Below are 22,274 nucleotides of genomic sequence, written 5' to 3'. Positions count from 1 at the left end.
GTAGAATGGCTAACATTATCTTTTCCATCTAGCTTTATTGATTTAGAGTTTGTTGACTTGCTTTCATTGTTCTAAGAGCTTGTGTTTTCTGTTTTTATTATGCACACTGCTTTTGATGGTTCCCCCCCCCCCTGTGAAGTGGCCTATAAATTTGTTGCTTAAAATAAATTTATTGGGACTGCTACAACATCTATATATCCTGAAGAACAGGGTTGGAGAACTTCTGACCAGTGAGCCAGAGGTGGCCATCTCTGCCTTGGATTCAGCTACACTTTTCCTTCCTCAGCCCACTTCCCACGCACCAATTAAGCTTAGAAAAAAGGAACCCATTTATGCAAACAGGGACCATTTTATCTAAACCTAATTGCCCTAGGATGGCAGTGATGATTTTCAGGGTGGCAGCCACTGGGGAGAGAGGAGGGTTAAGCCTCCCTGCACACTGTGGTCCCCTCTGAACATTTCCCCCTGTTAGATATGGAGGAAAAGGTTGCATTTTTGCCAATGGAAGTTTTCATGTTGAATCCCCTTTCCCAACCAAGTAGGCTCAGGGGGAAAGTGTGGGTGAGAGGAGGAGGGATGGTCCGGGCAGGGGAAAAAGAAAAAGAGAGAGAGAGATGACTTGGCAGTGGATGAGTGGTATGTGTGAATGTAGCAACTGTGTGTGTGTGTGTGTGAGAGAGAGAGAGAGAGAGAGAGAGAGAGAGATTGGGGAAATGAGTACAGTAGATGAATGTGGTGTGTGTATGAAATCGTATGAGAAGGAGACAATGAGTGGGGCGACTTGGAGTCCACACACTTGTGGCTTTTGCTGATTCATCCATCTAAAATTGTGGAACTTGGAAGTTGTCTGGAAGTGGTTCAATGCAGCTTAGGAAGGGCATTTGGGGGGGGTACAGGGTACCTATGCTGGGTTAGTTTTTTCCTAAGCCCATAAAGCTCGTACACCTTTCTCCTCTGAAATACATAGCCTAATAATGATAGCTTGGCAGAGTCTGCAGGTTTTTTGTATTTTTTTGTTTTTGTTTTAAATTGCTCTCATTTGTCCTTAATGTAAACGCGGTAAGTCTTCATGATCCATCATTATGTAATTTCGCTGTACCAATAAGCCAACATTTTAAGCGCAGTTACAAACTTCTGCCGGAGCAGAGTGGCTGTGCAGAGAAAAGAAAACTTCAGCCTCTGCTTATAGGAACCTCATGGGAGGGAGGGAGGGAGGGGGGTGAAGAATATGAAGCACAATGCATCTCTGTGCACACAGCCATATTTACACCCCCCCCCCCGTGCCTCCTTCCTTGCCTCAGTGCCTCAACTCATAATGTCTAGCATTTCACTTGCAGTGATTAAAGCAAAGTTATATCGAACTCGGCAGCATTTTAGTGAAGCAGTGTAAATAACTTGCATTACATTATATTCCTAATTAAACTTGTACACTTCTTTAAGATTAGACTTTAAGATCAGCTATGGGTGGGTGCAATTCATATTTGAAGCTGTGGCAGCAAATAATGAGAAGACAACTGTGCCTAGAAAATGGAAAAAGGCATAATCTTAGGCCTTGCCTGCTGTACATCCACCCCTATACAGTGGTACCTCTGGTTACGTACTTAATTCGTTCTGGAGGTCCGTTCTTAACCTGAAACTGTTCTTAACCTGAAGCGCCACTTTAGCTAATGGGGCCTCCTGCTGCTGCGGCGCTGCCGGAGCACAATTTCTATTCTCATCCTGAAGCAAAGTTCTTAACCTGAAGCACTATTTCTGGGTTAGCGGAGTCTGTAACCAGAAGCGTATGTAACCCGAGGTACCACTGTACCATTTTAACAGTGATGGTTAAAATGGCACATTGACTCTTAGCAACTGCTGTTCAAGGGCGATGGAAACTGTAACTCTTTGAGGTGTCTCTTAACACCCCTTTAACAAGCTACAGTTGTCGGGATTCTTTAAGGGGAAACCGTGACTATTAAAACAGTACAAGAGCGCTTCGAACATATGGTGTGCATGTGACTTTATATGCAGAAGGCTGCTTGCTTGGTTTTCTCGCTTCAGCTGGCCTAACATTCACTGACAATGTGCCTGTTTGCGCTGTCCTGTGTCACACAGTTTATATAGCCTTGTTGTTCAGCAGTGTCTGTGTACTGACTGTTTGCCAGAGCATCTGTATGTCACATGTTTATAGAGCAGCATTCATTGGTGTTCAGGGCTGGATATTCCAGGGGATTTGAACTGGTTAACAATGAGTGTTATAAATTACCGTAATCTTCATATTTAGCTATCATGCAAGCACAAAACTTAATATAAGTCAGACTAAACATTCAGGGGGGAAAAACCTATCTGACCATAAGAGCTGTTTGGCAGTGGAACAGACTCCCACAAGAAGTGATGGACTCTCCTTTCTTGGAGGTTTTTAAGCAGAGGTTGGATGGCCATCTGTCATGGATGCTTTAGCTGGGATTCCTGCATCGTAGGGGGTTGGACTAGATGACCCTGGGGGTCCCTTCCAGCTCTGTAATTCTATGTTTTTTTCTGCTTCAGCAATATTTCATTATGTTCCGATCATCTGCTACTTCTGGTTGGTTGGGGGAGTGTGTGCGCGTGTGTAGATTGATATTATCCTGCCCTGCTTTTGTTGTCCAGTGTATTTTATTTTGCAATTAAATTATAATGGCAATCTAGAATATATACAGCTCCACCTTTTTAAACCTTGTTGAGAATCTCCTTGCCCTTTGCCTCCCATTCCACCTCCAAGGAATCTTCTGTGGTGTCCCTGAGTGCATATTGACTTTTCTTTTGAGGTCTGTGTCAGAAACTGACTTGGTTCTTCATGGCTGTGATTATACTGCATTCCTCTTTCCAAGCTACTAAAACAGTCAGAGGCTTGTTTTCCTTTTCACCTACAGTATGCGTGTGTGTGTTTTAAAAAGAACGGGAATTGCATGCAACTTTAGCTGTGTTTAACACTGCCAAGGGTGTGTTAACATGAGGGGAGAGAAAAGGGTGATGTAAAACACAATGCTAGTGGAGCCATAACGGTTCATTTTGGATTCCACTGAAATCCCTAAATGATAGTTATTGGTTTGCATTTATATATAGACCTGTCATTGCTTTTATTTACCAGACAGGATCTTACAAAGTTGTATTGCTTTGTAGGATCTAAAATGCAGTGAAGGTGGTATTTGCTCATTACTCAGAGCAGGCCCATTGAAAATAATGGTCCTAATTTAGTCATGTTCATTCATTTTACTGGGTCTGCTCTAAGTAAAGCTGAGTTGAATACCATTCTTTGATTTTGAAATAGAGATGGTATGGTAGATTCTTGGTTGCTGTTTCTTACTCTTTGTTTTCTCCCTTGCAGATATTCCTGAAATCCCTGAAAGCATTTCCTTCTGCAAATCATTACAGGTAGCAGACTTCAGTGGGAACCCACTCACTAGGTAATCTTCATAAAATGGAATGAATGGTAAAATTGCAAAAAGTGTTCGGGTCTTAGAAGTGTGGTGTGTAAAGGTAATCATCTATTTGGCTTGAACTTGGCAGTTTTCTGTTGTGCCCTTCCTCTGCAGGAGCCCATGGTGGCATAAAAAGATTACAAAATACAATAATAAAACTTGAGGGCAGAATCCAACACATTGCTAAATGGAAGCATCCACGTGGGGAACAAGATTCACTTGCAATAGGGGACTTGCACCCCTCTCTTCCTCTCACCCCTTCCTCAACCTGTTCTGGGGTTCCATTAACTTCCTGATTGAAATTAGAGGGGTAAAGGTGGTTGAATTCCCATTGTGCAAGCGGATCTCATTCTGCATACAAAACTGCTTTGTTGAATCCCCAGTAGTTAAAAAAGTAATTTAAAAATATGAAACGGAAAGTGGACGGACTACTTTTTGAAACACATAAACCCAATGACTGCTACTTTAAAAACAGAATTGATGAATGGTGGGAAGGCCATTAACCTTCTGGCAAAAGCCAGTGAAAAATTCGACATTTCTGTGCTGCTTAATGCAATCTCTCTTTGTGGCAGTGAACTGTTGGTGTGTGTGTATTGGCAACTGTGTTTCTTTTGTCTGTGCCAAAGACCTGCATCCCCCAGAATAATATGGAACACTGACTCAGATGAGCTTACACAGAAAAGAATTGGGGGGAGGGAATGTGAGAAGCCGCTCAAGAACTATTAATGATTTGTGAGACTGCTCAGGCATGTGGGCACACACCACCTCTAAACCAGGCCATTATTTTTTTAAGACTGCAGCAGCTGGTGGAAATTAATGGCTGAGCGTGATGCATAAATGCTGAAGGAAAGTGGACAGATTTCTTCAGGAACCTCTGTGCTACTTTTTGCATGGCGTTGTGTGCTTCATCACAGGATGCAAAATATGGGCACCTCATGACAATTATGAATGGCTGCTGTTTTTCTCAGCAGAATGCAAGCAATTATATATGTCTGGGGGGAGGGATGTCTGCTTTGTGCATTTTACCAAGGAAAAATGGCAGTTTAAATGTGCAGCATGTGCTGCTCAGAACGATGCAATGATGCAAGGGATTAATATTTCTTACCTGTTCCAGAATACAAAATCTCAAGTGAGAATGGGGCAAGCTGATCATATTCTGCCTTGGGTGGTCCCTTATGCTGCCTCATTGCTTTTTTCAGCCCCTGAACATTTGCACATTACAATTGAGGCAAGCAGTGCAGCCTTAGTTAAGCTGCAATACTTCCTATTCTGTTTATCGATCCCATCAACAACTAACTGCTTCCTGTTTAACACACAACATACATTTAGACAAAAACAGAGGCTGTTTATCGCCTCCTAAGGGGCTAATTATTTACATGGAGAAAGTGATGTTAATCTTTTTTTCACTGCAATTAAGCCTTGACTGAACTAGAGGATCATGAGAGATGATATCTAATCTGCTGCAGATTCTTGTATTGAAATGAGCTCCTGTGAATGACAGCCATCTTCCTCGCATGCAGGGCTAAGAAAAGAAGACACAGCAGCTGATTGATGTTTGCCTTTTGTCAGTCTAGTTGGATTCAGTGTTGTGGCTCTGTTCCACTTTAATGAACTATTGATTTGTTTTTTTTTAAAAAAAACAGCATGTGCTGTGTGCCTTGTTGCAGGCCAAGCTGCCTGGTTGTAAGAGAGAGAAGGCTTTATTTTTCCCCTCTTTGTCCTTGAGAAAACAGTCGTATGATGAAAGCAATCCAAAGGAGGTGGTGGGAAGAAAGGCCCTTCCAGCAGCAACACATTGGAGAAGAAAATATATGTTAACACACACACTCACACACAATTAACAAAACTGAACCACTTACCACAATTTCGATGATTTACTTTTTCCATTTGTGTTTGAACAAACTGGCATTTTGGTTTTAAGGATTGCACTGGAAGAATAGCAGAGCAAAGTTCAGCTCCTAGCTGCTGCAATGTAAACCATGCAGTGTTTCTCCATGGCAAGATGCTGAGGAGAGAGAGAGATGGAAATGTCCTTTTCTGCTGTCCTTGGCTGATCTGTACTTTCCTTTTTTCTAGGTTGCCTGAAAGCTTCCCTGAGCTGCAGAATCTAACATGTCTTTCTGTAAATGATATCTCTCTACAAGCATTACCTGATAACATTGGAAAGTAAGTTCATTTTAAAATAAAATAAAAAATTGATGCCTGAAATTTGTCAATGGTGGATTTTATGCATAAGCCTAAATACCTGTGAACATGGTATAGAAAACTGGTTGTTTTTTTCTCAGGATATTTTGCAAGTATCTTTTAGGTCATCTAGAGCTGGGGTAGCATGGCTATCAGGTAAGCTGGCAAGTCTCCAGTTCAAATTTGCATCCCACCATCCATCCATTAATGACTTTTAACCCTTATTTTAATGCAGAATTCTCCTTCTCTTGTATGAAGTAAGTCCTCTCTCTCTCTCTTTCTCTCTTTCTCTCTTTCTCAACATGTGTACAGATACAACACTTCAGGCTGGAAGAATGCCTTGTATAAAAACTCACCTAAAATTCATAACATTCAATATCTCATGGAGATAGTGTCCCAGTTCAGACAAATTGAATGTTCATGATGATTTAGAATAATGAGCTTTCCACTCTTCTTCCTGCATGTGTGTGAGGAGCAAGTTTTAAGGCTTCCTGTCACAATTTTTAATGAACCATAGTTTTCTGTTACATCCAAACATGGGAAACTGTTATAACTGCATTTGGTTCAGGCTAATCAAACTGTGGTTTCAGATTCTGGTTGATTAACTGCCTAGAACAAACCAGTTTCCAATATTTGAATGTAATGGAAAACTTTCTAAATCTGTTATCGGAAGCTTTACCGACACAACCCACTGGGAGAGCAGAGTTGAAGACCACCTTGTTCCAATAGGCTTTTGGGAATTGACTGCTTTAAATGAAAGGGCAACTGCTGTGCTGTTTTTATCGCAATTATGTTTTAAACAGCTTTTATGTATGTATATAGTTTTTATCCTATCAAATTTTAATTGTCTTTTGATGCTTGTTTCTTCTATATTTCTTTCTTTTTTTTAAATCTGTAAGCCAACTTGAGTCCCATCAGGCAGAAAGACAGGGTGTAAATAAATATATAAGAACTCTATATAATAGTTCATAACTAAGCAATGCTTAGTTGATCACTTTTATGTGGACACTATTATCCTAAAGTCTTTGAACAGTCTCGAAAATATGAAGTTCCATATCTTAAAAGAAGCATATGTTTCATAAATAATTCCCCTAGATTTATATAAAACTGCCCAATAACTTGTTTTTCTGGGTGGCCAACCATATAAAATGCCACAAGACAATTAAAAACCTTTCATAAAATAAAAGCATTTAGCAGAGGGTTTCCCAAACTTGGGTCTCTAGCTGTTTTTGGACTACAATTCCCATCATCCCTGACTAGCTAGAGATGGTGGGAGTTGTAGTCCAAAACCAGGTGGAGATGCAAGTTTGGGAAATCCTGATCTAGCACAATTCAAGATTCCACTATCTTTTGGATCCCATTTCCTGGGCCTTTTGATCTTCATCTGACATCCTCCTCCACTTGCCCCTCTTAGGGAAGTTTGGAGGGTGGGGACAAGGGGAGAGGACCTTATCAGTTGTGGCTTCTCACTTGTTGAATGTTCCTCCTCAGTTAGATCTGCCTGGGACCATCATTAACATTCATTTGGTTACCTGGTGAAAAGCCTCTTTCTGCTCCCAGCCATTTTATGATAATTTATGATAAAAGTTCTATTGTTTATTGCTAGATGTTGCCTGCTGCTGAAGTTTTATTTCACTGGGTTTATATAATAAAAGCAGAGCAAAGAGCCCCCTTAACCTACACATATGCACAAAAAGTATCTATAAATACACTTGGGTAATATTTTAAATCAATAACACCTTCAAGAAAATGATTACTGCCTTTGTGAACTCAGGGAGTCAAAGCACTTTTTAACTTCCCATTGCAATTGTTGATTTTAGTACTTATTGAACCAAAAACAGAATTCACTTCTATAAAATTAGAGGTTCTCCATAGGTAGAACAGAGGGAACATGAAGCTTTAAAAAAACTTTTGTTCTTTTTGCTTTCTTCTTTTGATAATTGTTTTCTTTTACATAATGGGCATGTAGTTATGCCCACGTACAAACTGAGGTGGCCTGATTCAACTCGCTGTAAAAATAGCGCAGTCCCCTGACCTTCAGGAAGTACTTAAGGTCTACTTGGTAACTTTGGTATCACTTTTTGTTGTACAATGAATATGAGTCAGTAGTTTGTTCTGTGTGTGCTTGTCTGCGTGTGTGCGTGCACACACGCTTATGGGCTGGCATTCAAAAACAGGAACCAATTATGTATAATGTGTGTTAAATACAAATGACACCTGCAAATAAGCATACAGAATTGAATACAGAAAAAGGGGAAACATGGCAAGAAATGTGATTAAAAAGAGTAATTCTGTGGGTTATGTACGCAAAATATATTCCATACATTATATTCAGTTATTACATCTCATGCTCTAGCTGCAGTTCCCTGTCTATTTGCAGAGGAAACCGGATATGATTTAAAATTAAGTGAGTAGGACCCTTGGCCTCCCTCTGTTATGTATGCTGGAACTGCTTGTATGATCAGGTTTCAACACATTATACGTGATAGATTATTAGTAGAGTACTGGTTAAGTTGTGTGACAGCTTGTTCCAGATATCTGGAAATCTGCCTGTACTACAGAAGAGCAGTACAACTGAGGATACAAATTATTCTTTTTAAATCTGCTGCGACCCACAGCAAGTATTTATCAGGAATCAGTGCTCTGACAGCTAGGTTTTCAGGTGCAGTTGGGCATGGTGGAAGTTTCCATTGTTTGGGGGATGCAGAGATCTTGCTCCAAAACAGCTCTAGGTCTCTGGGAGTCTTCTACCTTTTTCACTTCTAGCTATTGAATCTGTTCTCTTAGGCTCTTCCTCTATTCATTTTGCACTTCACAAATTTCTCAGGTGCATGGCAGGCTGATTGTTATCGCATTTCCTAGGAATTTGGGAATTCTCAGGATGTTGATTCTTCCTGGGGAAGGTTGCATACTATCTATCCCCTGGAATGCCACGTGGAATTTCACTTCTGGGGTTCCTGTGAAGCCTGGAAATTTAGAGGTCTATGGTTCTTATCACTGGTAGCTTTTTTTGATAGTGCTATAGAAGCAAGAGTTTTAATGTCCTATTTGTTTATTATAATAATTAGCAGTTCATCTCTGTTCCCACCCTGCTTTCTTCCCTGTAGTAATTCTGGAACAGAGTCGTCATTCATTCAGACCAGTCATTTACAGGGCTGCAATACATAAATAGGGAAAATAAAGACAGCAGTAGAAATAGCAAAGGCAGCAAGTATATGGGGATAGAAAAACATACAATTGTAGAGGCATAGTATATTATAATATACTTGCTTCATACACCACACAGTTCCTTTTTCCTTGACTTATAAGTATGTGTTTCATGCATAGCTACAGGACAGCTTTGCTGAGCCACAGTAACTAAAGATACTGCTTGCTTCTTCAGTTTCTTGTATCGGACAAACTGAATTCTCACCTACCAAAATGGTATAGGAAAAACGAATTATAGATGTCTAGTCTAGTAGAAAATAGATAGGTCTGTGCACTTCTATACATACCCAGGGTAGGTGGACCTCAGCTTCTAGTTATGGTTTAGCTGCATTAATAGATAGCTACATTACTTTTGAAATATTTGAATGAAGCCAGCATATTTTAAGCGCTGCTCTGATTTGAAACTGCGCCAGCAACTTGGTTCTTCTGAAAAGGGCATGTTTTGGAATGTAGCCCCCACAGGCTTCTAATTGATCCCATACTTAAAAGTAGAAAAGACATCTGGAATGCCGAGGGAGAAAAACAACAATTGTAATTACTTCAGAAATTGCATACTCCCTGTGTTGGCTTGGCAATATTTTTTGCATGGAATTTATACTTGAACAGAGCTTTGAAACACTGGACGTTGGATGGGAAAACATTGGGGTTTTTCCTCCCAAAATGTGTACATACTGTGGCAGTATACTTTGCATTTCCTTCCCCAAAAGAGGCAATAGTGAATGATACACCTATATGTTACTGCAGAACACCCCGCTGTTCTAAGTTCACAATCCCATGGCTTGAACTGGAATCTGGGCCCAGGGAGTTGTGCCAGCATAGCAACCCGAGATTAACACCACTGTGCTTTCAACAGAGGTAATGCACAGTTTGAAGGACCATGTGAGAGAGACAGGGAAGGGGAGATATCCCAGGGTGAGAGACTGGGAGAAGAGAGGGATGCTTCCAGGTGGAAGCTGGGAAGACACATCTTTTTCTGTATGAGACAAAAGTTAAGGTACATTGTGAGAGAGGATTTTGTATTCTTCAATCTCTTCCATCTTTTTTCTCTTCTCTTCTCTCCTTTTATTATTCTTTGTGTAGATTAGCTGGTCTTTTATTGTATAGTGAAAAAATGCAATAAAACTTCATTAAAAACAAACAAACAAACCAGAGGTGATGTCAGGATAGTGTCTACTCAGCTGTCACATGACACAAAAATGACCAGAGGGAGGGCAGAGCTGGAATGTGACTAGAGAAGTCTCAGATGCCATTCTGAGGTTTCCTTGGCCACCACTGAGACAGCTATGATAATGTAACCCTATGTGTGTCCGAATGGTTTCCGTGGAATTCAGTCTACAAGGAACGTAACAGGGCATGGCTGGCCTAGACATATTCCTAACCACTGTCACTTTTGAGTACAGTGACAATACATTTCAAAGGGTGGGTATAGTGTGAAATTGCAACCAAAATTTATGTGTGAATTTGACTTTATTCAGTAGCGACAGGGAGGTCTCTTTCCCACTACACTATGCAATTAATTCTCTTTACGTGTTATTAGCATAACAGTGTTGCAGACCAAACTTCTAACTTTGCATCTCACAGACTTATGGCTGCAGTGTTGGTGACCCTTCCCCTCCCCACTTTTACCCATGTATTTATCTGCTAAGTGAAGTAATATTTCATGCATCTGACCAGCTTTGGCTGTAGCCCATGAAAACCTACGCTTACAATAACATTGTTGTTCTTTACAGTGCCACAGAGCCCTTTGTTGTGTCTTTCTGCAAAAGTGACTAGCATGGCTGCCCCTCTGGAATTTAAGGCAGAGGCAGCTATGATGCAGAAAATATGGGCATGCATTTCTGTTTTTTGTTTTTGTTCAGGGAGGTTGGAGGATTAAGGCAGATTACAGCATTGGGATAATGTCCGATACCTTGTGTTCCATTTGGTCCTAAATAAAACCCTGGCCAGGGTGGGGGAATTGTTTGTTACTATGGTGATGATAGGCTTTTACTATGATGGGAAGTGAGTGGAAAGCTTAGCTTAGTCGTGTAATGCCACTTACAATGATGAACACTCCATAAATGGGAAGTTATGGATAGCTGGAGATGCGCTGAACCAATAAATGCAGTTCGTATACCAAAGGCACGTTTTCTTTAATTGAAAAAAGGGGGGAAGCTTTACACACTGACGCCTAACCATTGCGTGACACATCCAGGCAATTCATCATTTTCTTCTTGTCTCTACTCCACCACTCATTCAAAAACAAACATTTTCAACTTTGAATTTAAGTGTGTGTGTTTTCATTCGTTGTCTGGGTACTCATTTTAAAAACACCAGTTTTGTTTAAAATAGGTTCTCATTTGCCTTAACACATTCTCATTGCAAGTGTTTGTCCTTATCTATGTGTTCCAGATTTTATTAATCTACACAGATTCACTAATAGCATTAGTTTTCTTTTAGTGTTGAGTTATTGGTGTCTAAGCAATGTGAAACATGAAATGGATCAGTCTTTTGCAATTTGTAATAGAACTGTAAGGAGGTGAAAGTCCAGGTTTTTCCTTAATGTTTTTTATTGATCTCCGTCCCAACAGTTTGAGTGATGTGTATCCACCAGTGCCTTTTCTTGTTATTGTGATATGTGGAAGCTCTCCCTACACATCGATATAAGTAAATGATCTTGTATTTGCCATTTACTCTTCATGGCTTTTGAAGTGGGCATGAGTCCATGAAAAAGATTATGCTATAATCTTTAAGATGTGCCATAAGATGCTTTATTTTTGCTGCAAGAGACTAATACTGCTACCCCTTTGGAAATTATTTTTAATGTTCTTTTTAAACAAAGACAAAGGATTAATGAGGTTTGTTTTATCTTTTTTAGCCTTTATAACCTGGCATCACTGGAATTAAGAGAGAATCTGCTGACATATTTACCTGAGTAAGTTGTTCGTTTTAAGTTTGTTTTGCATTCATAGCATGAATTGCAGCATTTCTGCCTCCCTTTCTTTCTCCAACCCCATTCTTTAAATGAGTCATTCGGTACAAAGAGATGGCGCTGGAACGCAACATTTTCATTAGCATCTTTTAATTTAATTTGTGTGAATGTTATTCAACAATTAAGAGGGGAATGTCCTAGCCCTAATGCTAATAGGCTGCTTTTAAAGCCATGTGTACAAAATACACTATTCTTGTTTTCCTAGGTCAGTTGCCCAGCTACAGAGACTAGAAGAGCTAGACCTAGGGAACAATGAACTTTATAATTTGGTAAGCTTCCCACACTTTCCTCTGGTTTATAGTGTTGGCGTGTTAGTATGCAAATTCCCAAACTGGCAACAGTGACATCTGAAAAGAGCAAGGCTTCCAGAGCGTTATTTTGTACTGATTGCAATTAACGCTGTTCGTTCCAGTAGCATTTGGAACTGTCTTTGCTTATTGGGACCCGAAAGCACCTGTGTTTGAAGGGCTGCCGTATGAGCTGTGGACGTGGATAAGGAACCTCTTGCAGGGAGACTATAGAAGGTTATTGGGGAATGTAACTCCATCTTGGGTACACAAGTGCAGCACCTGTTGCTCATGCTTTATCAAGAGAAGAGGATCTAATCATGTGGTCCATGGATGAGAAGCTTTTATGAATAACAAGGGTTTGCAGAAGGAGCTTCCAAGCAGCCATCCCATTCAAACGAAATGGAGTGAAAACAGCCCCTTGGAGGAAGGCTGTGGTTTGCTTCCACTTCCTGAAGCAGAATAACCAGCGATCTGCTGTTGAGACTGACTGCCCTCCAGTTGGCACCTTCTCAACATCTAAGAAGGAAAGCCACCACATCTCTTATAGTCTGTCAAAATAGGACAATGTTAAAACATGGACAGTTGGTCTTAAGATGTACTTTGGAGAGAGCTTGAAAAACCCACTACTCTGCTTTCCCACTTTGAGTTCCATGGGCTATTCACACCATTGTCTAGTCTAGGATGATCATCTTTTTCTTTTTACAAAAGTTAATACTAATGAAATGCGAACTCACTGAAATTACTATATGCCCACATGTTCTCATACATACGCTTTTCTTGGGTGAAATGGAGAGCACTTAAAATTAGCATTACCTTTCTTCTGTTTGACTTCATTTTCATGCAGGTAATGTATAAATGCACACATGACATGTATACAGCCATAGAAGAGTGAAAGGTTGTCACAACTTGGTGATGCTTCCTTGTATAGATTACTGTTTATGTAGACTCGCCCATCGTGTTCCCTGTGTAGATTATTTTTGTAGGCTTGTCCTTATAGTCATCGCCTCTAAATTCTTCTTCGCCTCAGCTTTCCAAAACTATATTTCCCTCCCCCCTTTTTGAAAATTTGCAAATTCTTCTTAAGACTTGCTTTTATGCCACTCAGTTTGTAGTGTTTTTCTTTTTAACAGTCCTCACTAGTGACAGAAATGGCAAGCACATCAAGAGAAAATCCCCACATGCCCTCCTTAACTGCTTTAATGTTTAATTCATGTTTAAAAATACAGATACACACACACACTAAAATAAGCTCAAACTGTACAGTATGAAATCACAAATTTAATTCATACCCCAAACTAGGCAAGATTAACATTCCAGCTGCTTCTCTTTTTTAGTTCCTTTCCCCCATCCACTGATGTGGCACTGAAGGCAGAGCATGAAAAAAAATTAGATACAGTGCAGGCTCTCATTTAATAACCACAGAGAATGTGCATGGAAGACAGACTATAGCAACTAAAAATATTCTGAGGTTAAATTCTTAATAATGGTAATTAATGTTATAGTGTGGTTTTGGAAGCTCACTGTTAAAAAGCAGGGGAGAGGGGTGTGTGTGTGTGTGTGGCTCTATTGCAGTATAGAGTCATTGCAAGTTGGTAGTAAGTTTGCTTACGGGCTTTAGTTGCACTGTTTGTCTTGGCATTTTGCTCTTCTTGGCATGTTCCTCTTTCAAGCGGGTCATATAACTTCATTTAAAGAGAAAGAAAAAATTGCCAGGTTTTTCTAGCAAGAAATAATAAAACGTAACTTCTCAAAATAGTGGCCCGTCAGAATAATGTAAAACTCTTAGATCCCAGCACTTTAGAACATAGGGAGATGGCCCTTCTGTCGTTGGTGAAAATGAAGCGCTTCTCGTTACAATGTTTCATGCACATTGTAGGTTGTGGTTGTAATCAAGAAACTCTGTATCTCCGAATGTTGCCTGGAAAAGATTTCACTTCCATGAACTGAAGAAAGGGCTGTGGAATGTCGGCTGGAGTGTTTTGGGATGTGGTTAGGGTTATCAGGAGTTGACCCTGGAAGTGGAGTTGTTGCAACATGTTGAGATACCATTTCTCCTCCTCCTTGAAGTTCTGAACTGTTAGCAGTGTTAAGTAATGGCATGCTTGAGCCAGCCAAGAACCAGGAGGAGACACAGGGTTTGTGCTTATTCCTTATCAATGGCTGCACCTATTTGTTGTGAGATTTCTTTGCTATGGGACTTTGGATATAGCAAACACAGGCGTAATGCTTGCAGGAGTTCTGCATTCTTGATTTGGCTATAAAGGATACTTAGCTGAAGAAATGATGTTATTTTGGATTCCCCTGTGTATTTAAAAGTATTTTGCAATGGTATTTATGATACATTTTCTTTCACGTGTTGCAGCCAGAAACTATAGGTGCACTTTATAATCTTAAAGATCTCTGGCTAGATGGGAACCAGCTGGCTGAATTACCTCAGGTAAGAGACAATTCTCATAAATTTTTAAATTACACTGAACTACATCGAACATTATTATTGTTATTGGATGACTGAAGGGGGAATCTAAGCCCTTCATATCCTGTTATTTAAAAAAGACAAAGTGCCCATTTAAAGATTATGTAATATTTGATTTCCGCCTGTAAATGTCTTTTCATCTTTGTATGTGTGTTTTGAAGCTGAAGAAGCACAGGGGAAGGGATGTGATGTCAGTGACTCCTCCAGAAACCCATTGCTAGGCATGGATCGGTTTCCCTCTCTGCTTCACAATGGAGAGGTCACTTATGTGTCATGCATAGCTGCCAACGTTTCCCCTTTTTGAAGGGAAATTCCCTTATTCCAAATAGGATTCCTCGCAAGAAACGGGGAAAGCTGACAGCTATGGTGTCATGTAACTGCAAGGAAGTGGAAGGGGCCATGATAATCTCAAGGGGGAAGTAGGTGACTCTCAAGGATATTAAGCCCCCCCCCCCAAAGAGTGGTGAATCCTTTTCAGTCTGATGGATTCATTTCCTCATGGTTGACCTTTCTTGTGGGTGGGTGTGGTCACATGCCAGGGAAGGGGGCCAAAGGTAAAAGCGGGTGTGACCAGAGGCAAACATTAGGGCAGGTGGGCAGGGACTAAAATGGGCACCGTAATGAATAGAGGCACTTACCTTTGTAGAATAGGCTACATTTCAGCTACTCAAATGCCAGATGTTTCTGTAGCTCCTCACACCCCTCTATCCAAGAAGCAGTAGACTTATCAAATGTATTTAAAGATGACGAGAGGTGTTGCCCAAGCAGAGGGGGTAAGGCGTGGGGAATGCTTTGGGGCCTAGAGGGCTGCATTTGACCCTTGAACTCCAGGTTGCCCACCTCTGCTTTTCGCAGTTTTCTGTTTGGAAGATGAGGAACGTGAGAGATGCTCTACATAGAAAGAGCGAGCTGCTGTTTTGGAATGTCTGCTTTCTGCTATCTTTCCACCTGTGCCGATTCAGCAACACGAGTGTTTTGATAACTTGGGAGATGAACCATGAGAAAATGTGTGTAGGTGTGGATTTTATAGTGCGGGTTCACTGGCATGTGAGCAGAATTCAACATAAAGCACCCATATCTTCAGCTAACTGTAATCCAAACATTGATGGTATAATGGCAAAACTTGGTATACAATTCAGTGAGATTAAATAGTTAAAATATCCCCCTGTTAGACATATTTCTTCTTATAAGGAATGCAGAGGCAGGTTCCCCATATACTGATACTGAAGCTTTAGTCAGCAAGGACTGATTTGACTAATTGTGTGCCTAAGCTTTTACATGTTTAGCCCTTTCACCTTGAATAGTATTCAGAATTGGGTGTTGGCTACTGTTGAATGAATGACTGGCTGGCAGTGCTGGGCTACACTCATAAGTCAGCAAATTAACTTGGACTGTTAGCACATGCTAGGTATTGCACACAGAGATTTTACTGGTGAATCACTTGTGATATCATCAGAAACGAGTTGTCGTCTGGCAGAGAGGAATTGCCCTTTTGCTGTTAAGCATCTTGTTATGGGGCAGTTGTCAGATCTCTGGGTGCTGCATGTTGAGACATGACTTAGATGTTTGTCTTGTAGGAAATAGGAAGCCTGAAAAACCTGCTATGCCTGGATATCTCCGAAAACAAACTGGAAAAACTGCCTGAAGAGATAAGTGGTCTGCTGTCTTTAACTGACCTACTCATCTCTCAGAACCTTCTTGAGGTGCTACCGGATGGCGTAGGTAAGTGAAAAGTGTTTTTTTAAAAAAATAAAATAAAATAATAAAATAGAGCAACAAGAATTTAATCAAGTCCAAACATTTCCAATGGAACAATTTCTTTCTCAAAGAAATTTCTGCTTTGGACTAATGCTGGTAAAGGACAGCACAGTACATTGGCTGTATTTACACATAACACTAGCCCTTGGTTTAGGGTTGCAAGATTGAGTTTGTGTGACTCTTGGACTCATGTATTCTCCAGCCTCTTTCCTCCTCAGGCGGGGCCATAAGCAGAATAGTAATAGCTTCTGCTTTTGTCTATCCTCAATTTAGTATTGTATCCAAACTTTAAGCTGTGAAGAGAGCCAGCCCTCCAGATGTTTTGAGACTACATTTCCCATCGTCCCTGGCCACTGGTCCTACTAGCTAGGGATCATGGGAGTTGTAGGCCAAAAACATCTAGAGGGCCGAGGTTGAGGAAGCCTGGGTTAGAGAATGTCTGGCCCAGGATCTGGGAGAAATCAAGGTTCAAATCCCTACTTAGTCATGAAGCTCATTGGTTGTCCTTAGGCCATTTGGTTTTTCTCAGTCAAATCTACTTCCTGAAAATAAAGCAAGGGAGGAAAAAGAATCATATATGCCACTCTGAGATCCTGGGAGGAAAAGTGAGAGATAAAAACAAACTAGTATAATAAACCACAGCTTGCTTCCGTTTTAGTAAATTGGTGCTTAAGACTAATGTTAGCTAGTCTGGACTCAGATGGACTTGTAAACTGTAGTTAGTCACTCTCTGCTCTGCTACCTCATCTGCTCAAAAGACTCCTGCGTCTTCCATGATACAGGCTGTTAAATCTTTCTCCCACTTGAGCCTGTAGCTTTGTTCTGGAATACCAACATGGTTCTCCCTCTCAAATCCATTTATGTCCTGTGGTCATTTTTAAACGAAGTGTGATAGCTGCAAATTCATTTGGTTGCATCCATTTCTTTTGCGACATTTCTTCCTTTCCCACTATTGCTAGCAGGCTTCCTGGGGCAGGGACCTAGTTTTATTTTTTTGCTTTAGTTAAAGCACTATACATATTGATGTTGCTATGAAAATAATAGTAACTCAAGTACAATGGTTTTCAGGTACAGTAAGGGAATACTCTTAAGAAAACATCTCACATGAGATTCTTCCCACTGTAATATCTCTATTTTCGCAAGCTTTATTTTGATTGCCTTATCTTGTCTGGTGCTGCCCAGGCCTCTCCCTCTTTGTCCTTGCCTTCCTCCCACTTGCTAAACATCCTGGCTGCTGCCCTTAGTACTCTAACTCTTGGTGATATAGCCCAAAGCAGTCAGTCAGCAGTTTCCTTTTTACTCGCTGTGCCTTGCCAATTTTTTATTGGTACATAACCAATTACCTATTACGGAGAGGGCAACTGGAGGCTTATGAATGAGGCCATTAATTACCTTTCATCAGACTCTCTCACTGTGGCCACGGCATTAAAAATGAAACTGCCCTCCCCAAAAGCAACTATCCTAAAAATGCATGAATTTCTACACCTGTGTCTTATATCCAGTGGATGGAAATATGGAATTAGACCAGAATTCAAATCCCTGCTGCATTATGAAGCTTGCTGGGTAGCCTTGCCTCTGTTGGCTTAACATACTTTACAGGGTTGTTGAGGGTATATTGAAATCAAGGCTGGAATAAGGTGATTGGGGGCCATGGCGCAGTTTGCAAAGTAGTTGTCTCCCCTCCCGGCACCGAATACACAAAGCAAGTTGTGAAGTATCTTAAAGTACCTAACAAATTTATTATGGCATAAGCTTTCATAAACTACAAAAAAATAGCAACTACAATTTTGCAGTAGTCAGCTAAACACAAGCAAAAGACAGTTTGCTAGCCTTGCTAAACGAAAAGAAATTACTCTGAAAATGGGCAGTTTCACATTTTAAACTCACTTAACTTACCATAAAATGGCAAAAAAACAGAGACTTAGTGCTGGTATAATATGCATCAAATGTTGCTTCCTTTAACCTGAGATGCAGGTTTGTACTATAAAGGACTCCCCCCCCCATACACACATATACATTGGTACAACTCTGTGGCTTTAACCAAACTTAATTTGGCCTGATTACTGTGTTTGTTGGATGCATAACTCCCACTTGTTCTGAGTTGAGCTTACTCACAGATAAGTGTGCACAGAAGATTTATTCCAAAGAGGTGGTGCCATAAGGCAGGCATGTCCAACTTTCAAGAGACTGAGATCTACTCCCACTATAAATTGTTGAGCTTTTTGGGGTAGGCATGGGGGGAGGGTCCCGTGATCTACAACGGACACGAATAAGGGACTGTGGACAACAGAGTAATCTTCCTTCATTTTAAAAAGCTTTTTACTATTTTGCTTTTACAGGTGAAATAGTAAGGAAAAGCATACGGTCAGCATTTTTCCTAATTGCTTAGTTAAAAATAAAAACAAAGCCTTTCCCTACTTTTCGGTGTTTTGCTGCACAGCAGAACCACTGAAATAACTAGCATAAATTTAAAATGGAATTTGTTTTCATTGAATAATGTAATTGTGTTACAATTATTTGATTTTTAAGAAGTTTTAATCAACAGTTTAAACATAGTGGTCTACCTATATCTGCATTGATAATGACAACCCTCCTCCCATCTTGAACTGTCCCGTTGCTTTTTCACAAGAAATCTAAGACTAATCCCCATTAAACCCCAGTGATTCCTATATCCTGGTATCTAAACAACTCACTCATCCATCACTGCTTTGAATTCACTCATTGGCTAAAAACATTGCAAGCCAGGTGTAGCCAGGCTTGATCATCTTACATAAATCACTTAGAAGGCTGTTTGCACATTTTTGCTTCATAACTTTTATTCTCAGTTTATCTGATGGAAGGTGTACCTCAATGGTTCTTGATTATATTGTCCTTTCCTGTTCTGCAACAGCTATCATTAAAGAACTTGGATAAAAAAACTTAGATAAAAGTCACATGGAGTTTTGTTTTTTTCATTTTCTAGATTATAAACATACCTGAAATAATTATCTTTGAAAAGACCTTATTAGAAACAACATCACCACAAAATTTTGCTGGCACACCTCAAGTATTTTAGAATACCTGCTAATGATGTCTGGCAAGTGTTTTATTCCACATATTTGCTACTGGTGCAGTTAAAGTAACTAGCATAAACTTCTCTCTTCTGCTTGTAGGTAAATTAAAAAACCTATCCATCTTGAAGGTTGACCAGAACCGGCTTGTTCAGTTAACAGAAGCAGTAGGAGACTGTGAAAGCCTTACTGAGTTAGTTCTCACAGAAAACCAGCTGCTGGTAAGTATGGCTGCAGCTCTTCAAATGGGTGGCAGTAATTAAGCCTTTTGCCACATCCTGACTCATTTTCACTGCAGCATCTTTGTTTTTCCAACTTATGACTACTCTAGTAAAATATAAGACAGTCGAATTAGTACCCTTCAATGTGCTTTCTTAAACACATACTGTGCATACCATGGAGGCTGTAGTCTAGGGAAAATATGGGATTAACAGAGAGAATGAGAACAAACTTAGTTTTAAGCAGCTGTTACTTGTATCTAGCTTGTTACAATAAATTATTCAGAAACCATCTGTGGCATGTATGAAAAGTGCAACAGAAATGAGAACAACCCCCCCACACAAAAAATGGAACTGGATCTTGATTTCCCCAAAGAAGGGCCAGTAGGGTCCAAAGCACATTTGATTAATAAATATGTTTTGCCTACCCTGCTTATTTATATATTTGTTTATTTTGCTTGCATATTTAAGAAACCACAGGGATGGAAAAGCTACTTATTACTTCCTTGGGTGAAATGTCCCATCATTACATTCTAGCACAGTGTTTCCCAAACTCGGGTCTCCAGCTGTTTTTGGAATACAATTCCCATCATTCTTGCTAGCTAGGGATGATGGGAGTTGTAGTCCAAAAACAGCTAGAGGCCCAAGTTTGGGAAACACTGCTCTAGTGTAGGAACACCTGTACCAAATTTAAGAAACTTGCCAAGATTGGCTGGTAGGACTTCACTACTGTGTCATTCTATCTTCCTTCCCTACCCAGTTTTTCCTAACATGCATTCACCTCATAATGAAAAGCCTTGATTAAAAGGGTTTGGGTCCACATATCTCCCCAAATGAATATCTGATTGCAGATGCTCTATAGTAAGCTGATGGTTATATCTTCAGAGGGAGAGAGGCTTTAATTTAAAACCTCCAACATTCTCCATTTGCCCAGTGTGGCAGAGCAGCAGCAATAGCCTCCCAGCAGCATAGTCACTGCTACTTACTGGGAGCGATGAGGTTGGGGTTGTGCAAATGCTATTGCTGTAGCTCCACCCACCCACCCACCTCTGCATCAGGGGAACTGCTCCTGCTTATGGCACAAAAGCTCGCCTAATAATTTTGCAAGTTTCTTAAATCAACTAGATGTTTTAAAGGTATTGGAATGAGGAGGTAGAAATCCATAGTGCACAAAAGGTGTTTTCAGGTCCCTGGTGCTGGAAATAAAGGCAGTGTAGAAAAAGAAAATGGAAACAACAACAACAATTTATTTATACCCCGCCCTTCTGGCTGGGTTTCCCCAGCCACTCTGGGTGGCTTCCAACAAAATATTAAAATACAGTGGTCAGTTAAACATTAAAAGCTTCCCTAAATAGGGCTGCTTATGTTGGCAGCTGTTTCTGACACTTCCAGGTGGGTGCCCAAGTTAGGATGGTGTTGGATCTTGGGACATTGTGTTTTCAAGCAAGGGGAGGAGGAGAAGGCAAAAGCAGTAATGGCTGCAGAGGTGAGGAAGCAAGGAGGGTCCTGAATGACACAGCAGCATTTTGATTCGCTAGACAAGACGCAAACATAAAAACAGAGTGCACACCATAGTTACTTAACTCTGTTACATGCGGCTTCATCCTCAGGTTATTCATATGTAAATCTGTATGTGGTGGTGAGCATTTCTCTTGGCACTGTCATCACTGCTCATTAGCTGGGATGGGGTTAGGTTTGAGTCAGCATTGAGGTCATAGTCACATGGTTGTAGCAGAGGATTGGTGGCAAAGGTCATGTTAGTGCAAACATGACCTTGCTTTGCTCTGATCTGCCCCACCACATTCACCCCGAGAACTTCATTGAGCTCACACACCTTGGAATCTTAAGTCTTTAAATCTCAACAACCTGTATCACCTGGAATTTCCAAACTGCTCTGAAAGGTAAACACATATTGAAAAGCTGGTGGTATTGGTAATCACTGACATTGCTCTGCTTTGATCTGAAACAGACTTTGCCGAAGAGCATTGGACGGCTAAAGAAGCTGAATATACTGAACGCTGACAGAAACAAACTAGTGTCTTTACCCAAAGAGGTAAGCAATATCCCTGTTGTTTGTCTTTGCAGGGGAAACTGGACAGCATGCAAAAAGGTATGTCATTTCCATTCAGCCAGCAGCCTTGGGTCAGGGATGATGGGGCTTGTAGCCTAATAACAAATGGAGAGCCATAGGTTCCCCATTTCTCAACTAGAATGAAATGTAGTAGGGCGAGAGCTTGGACTGCACTGACTAGTAAAACCTGAAATAAGTGGACCTAGGTGGATGGAAATAAATGCACATAAGGAAGTAAGGAAGTGTGTTAGAGCAGTCTGTAACTGAAATGGTAATTTACTGTCCAATGTGCTGTGGCTTGTGTCTAGTGGTTTAGCCAGTGGCGTAGCGTGGGGGGTACAGGGGGGGCCGGCCACACCGGGTGCAACATCTGGGGGGGGGGCTTGCACTCGCAGCTCTCTGCCCCTACCTGGCTCACTTGCTCTCTCATGGGTTAGGGGGCACAAATTACTAGCCTTGCCCCGGGTGCTGACAACCCACGCTATGCCACTGGGTTTAGCCCAAATGATTTCACTTCTCATGGTCTTGGACATCCCAGATCTGAAAGGAGCTCTTAATTTCCATCAAAATCCACTCAACACAGCAGATGAAGCATTTTCAAAGTTAGAAAAA

General features: G+C 40.7%; 1 protein-coding gene across 1 annotated transcript in view; it reads left to right on the top strand.

The window, feature by feature from the left end:
• Positions 1-22,274, top strand: part of LRRC1 (leucine rich repeat containing 1) — a 59,166-nt gene that overhangs the window by 23,476 nt on the left and 13,416 nt on the right. The window contains exons 3-10 of the mRNA XM_082218326.1: positions 3,347-3,425; positions 5,517-5,606; positions 11,689-11,745; positions 12,008-12,071; positions 14,455-14,529; positions 16,143-16,287; positions 19,476-19,594; positions 21,561-21,644. Coding sequence (XP_082074452.1) covers positions 3,347-3,425; positions 5,517-5,606; positions 11,689-11,745; positions 12,008-12,071; positions 14,455-14,529; positions 16,143-16,287; positions 19,476-19,594; positions 21,561-21,644 — 713 coding nt within the window. The remainder of the gene's footprint in view (positions 1-3,346; positions 3,426-5,516; positions 5,607-11,688; positions 11,746-12,007; positions 12,072-14,454; positions 14,530-16,142; positions 16,288-19,475; positions 19,595-21,560; positions 21,645-22,274) is intronic.

The sequence above is a fragment of the Podarcis vaucheri genome (genome assembly GCF_965113315.1).
Source record: "Podarcis vaucheri genome assembly, chromosome: 3".
Lineage (NCBI taxonomy): Eukaryota > Metazoa > Chordata > Lepidosauria > Squamata > Lacertidae > Podarcis > Podarcis vaucheri.
The sequence above is the reverse complement of the archived record's forward strand: the minus strand, read 5'-3'. Positions and strand labels throughout refer to the sequence as shown.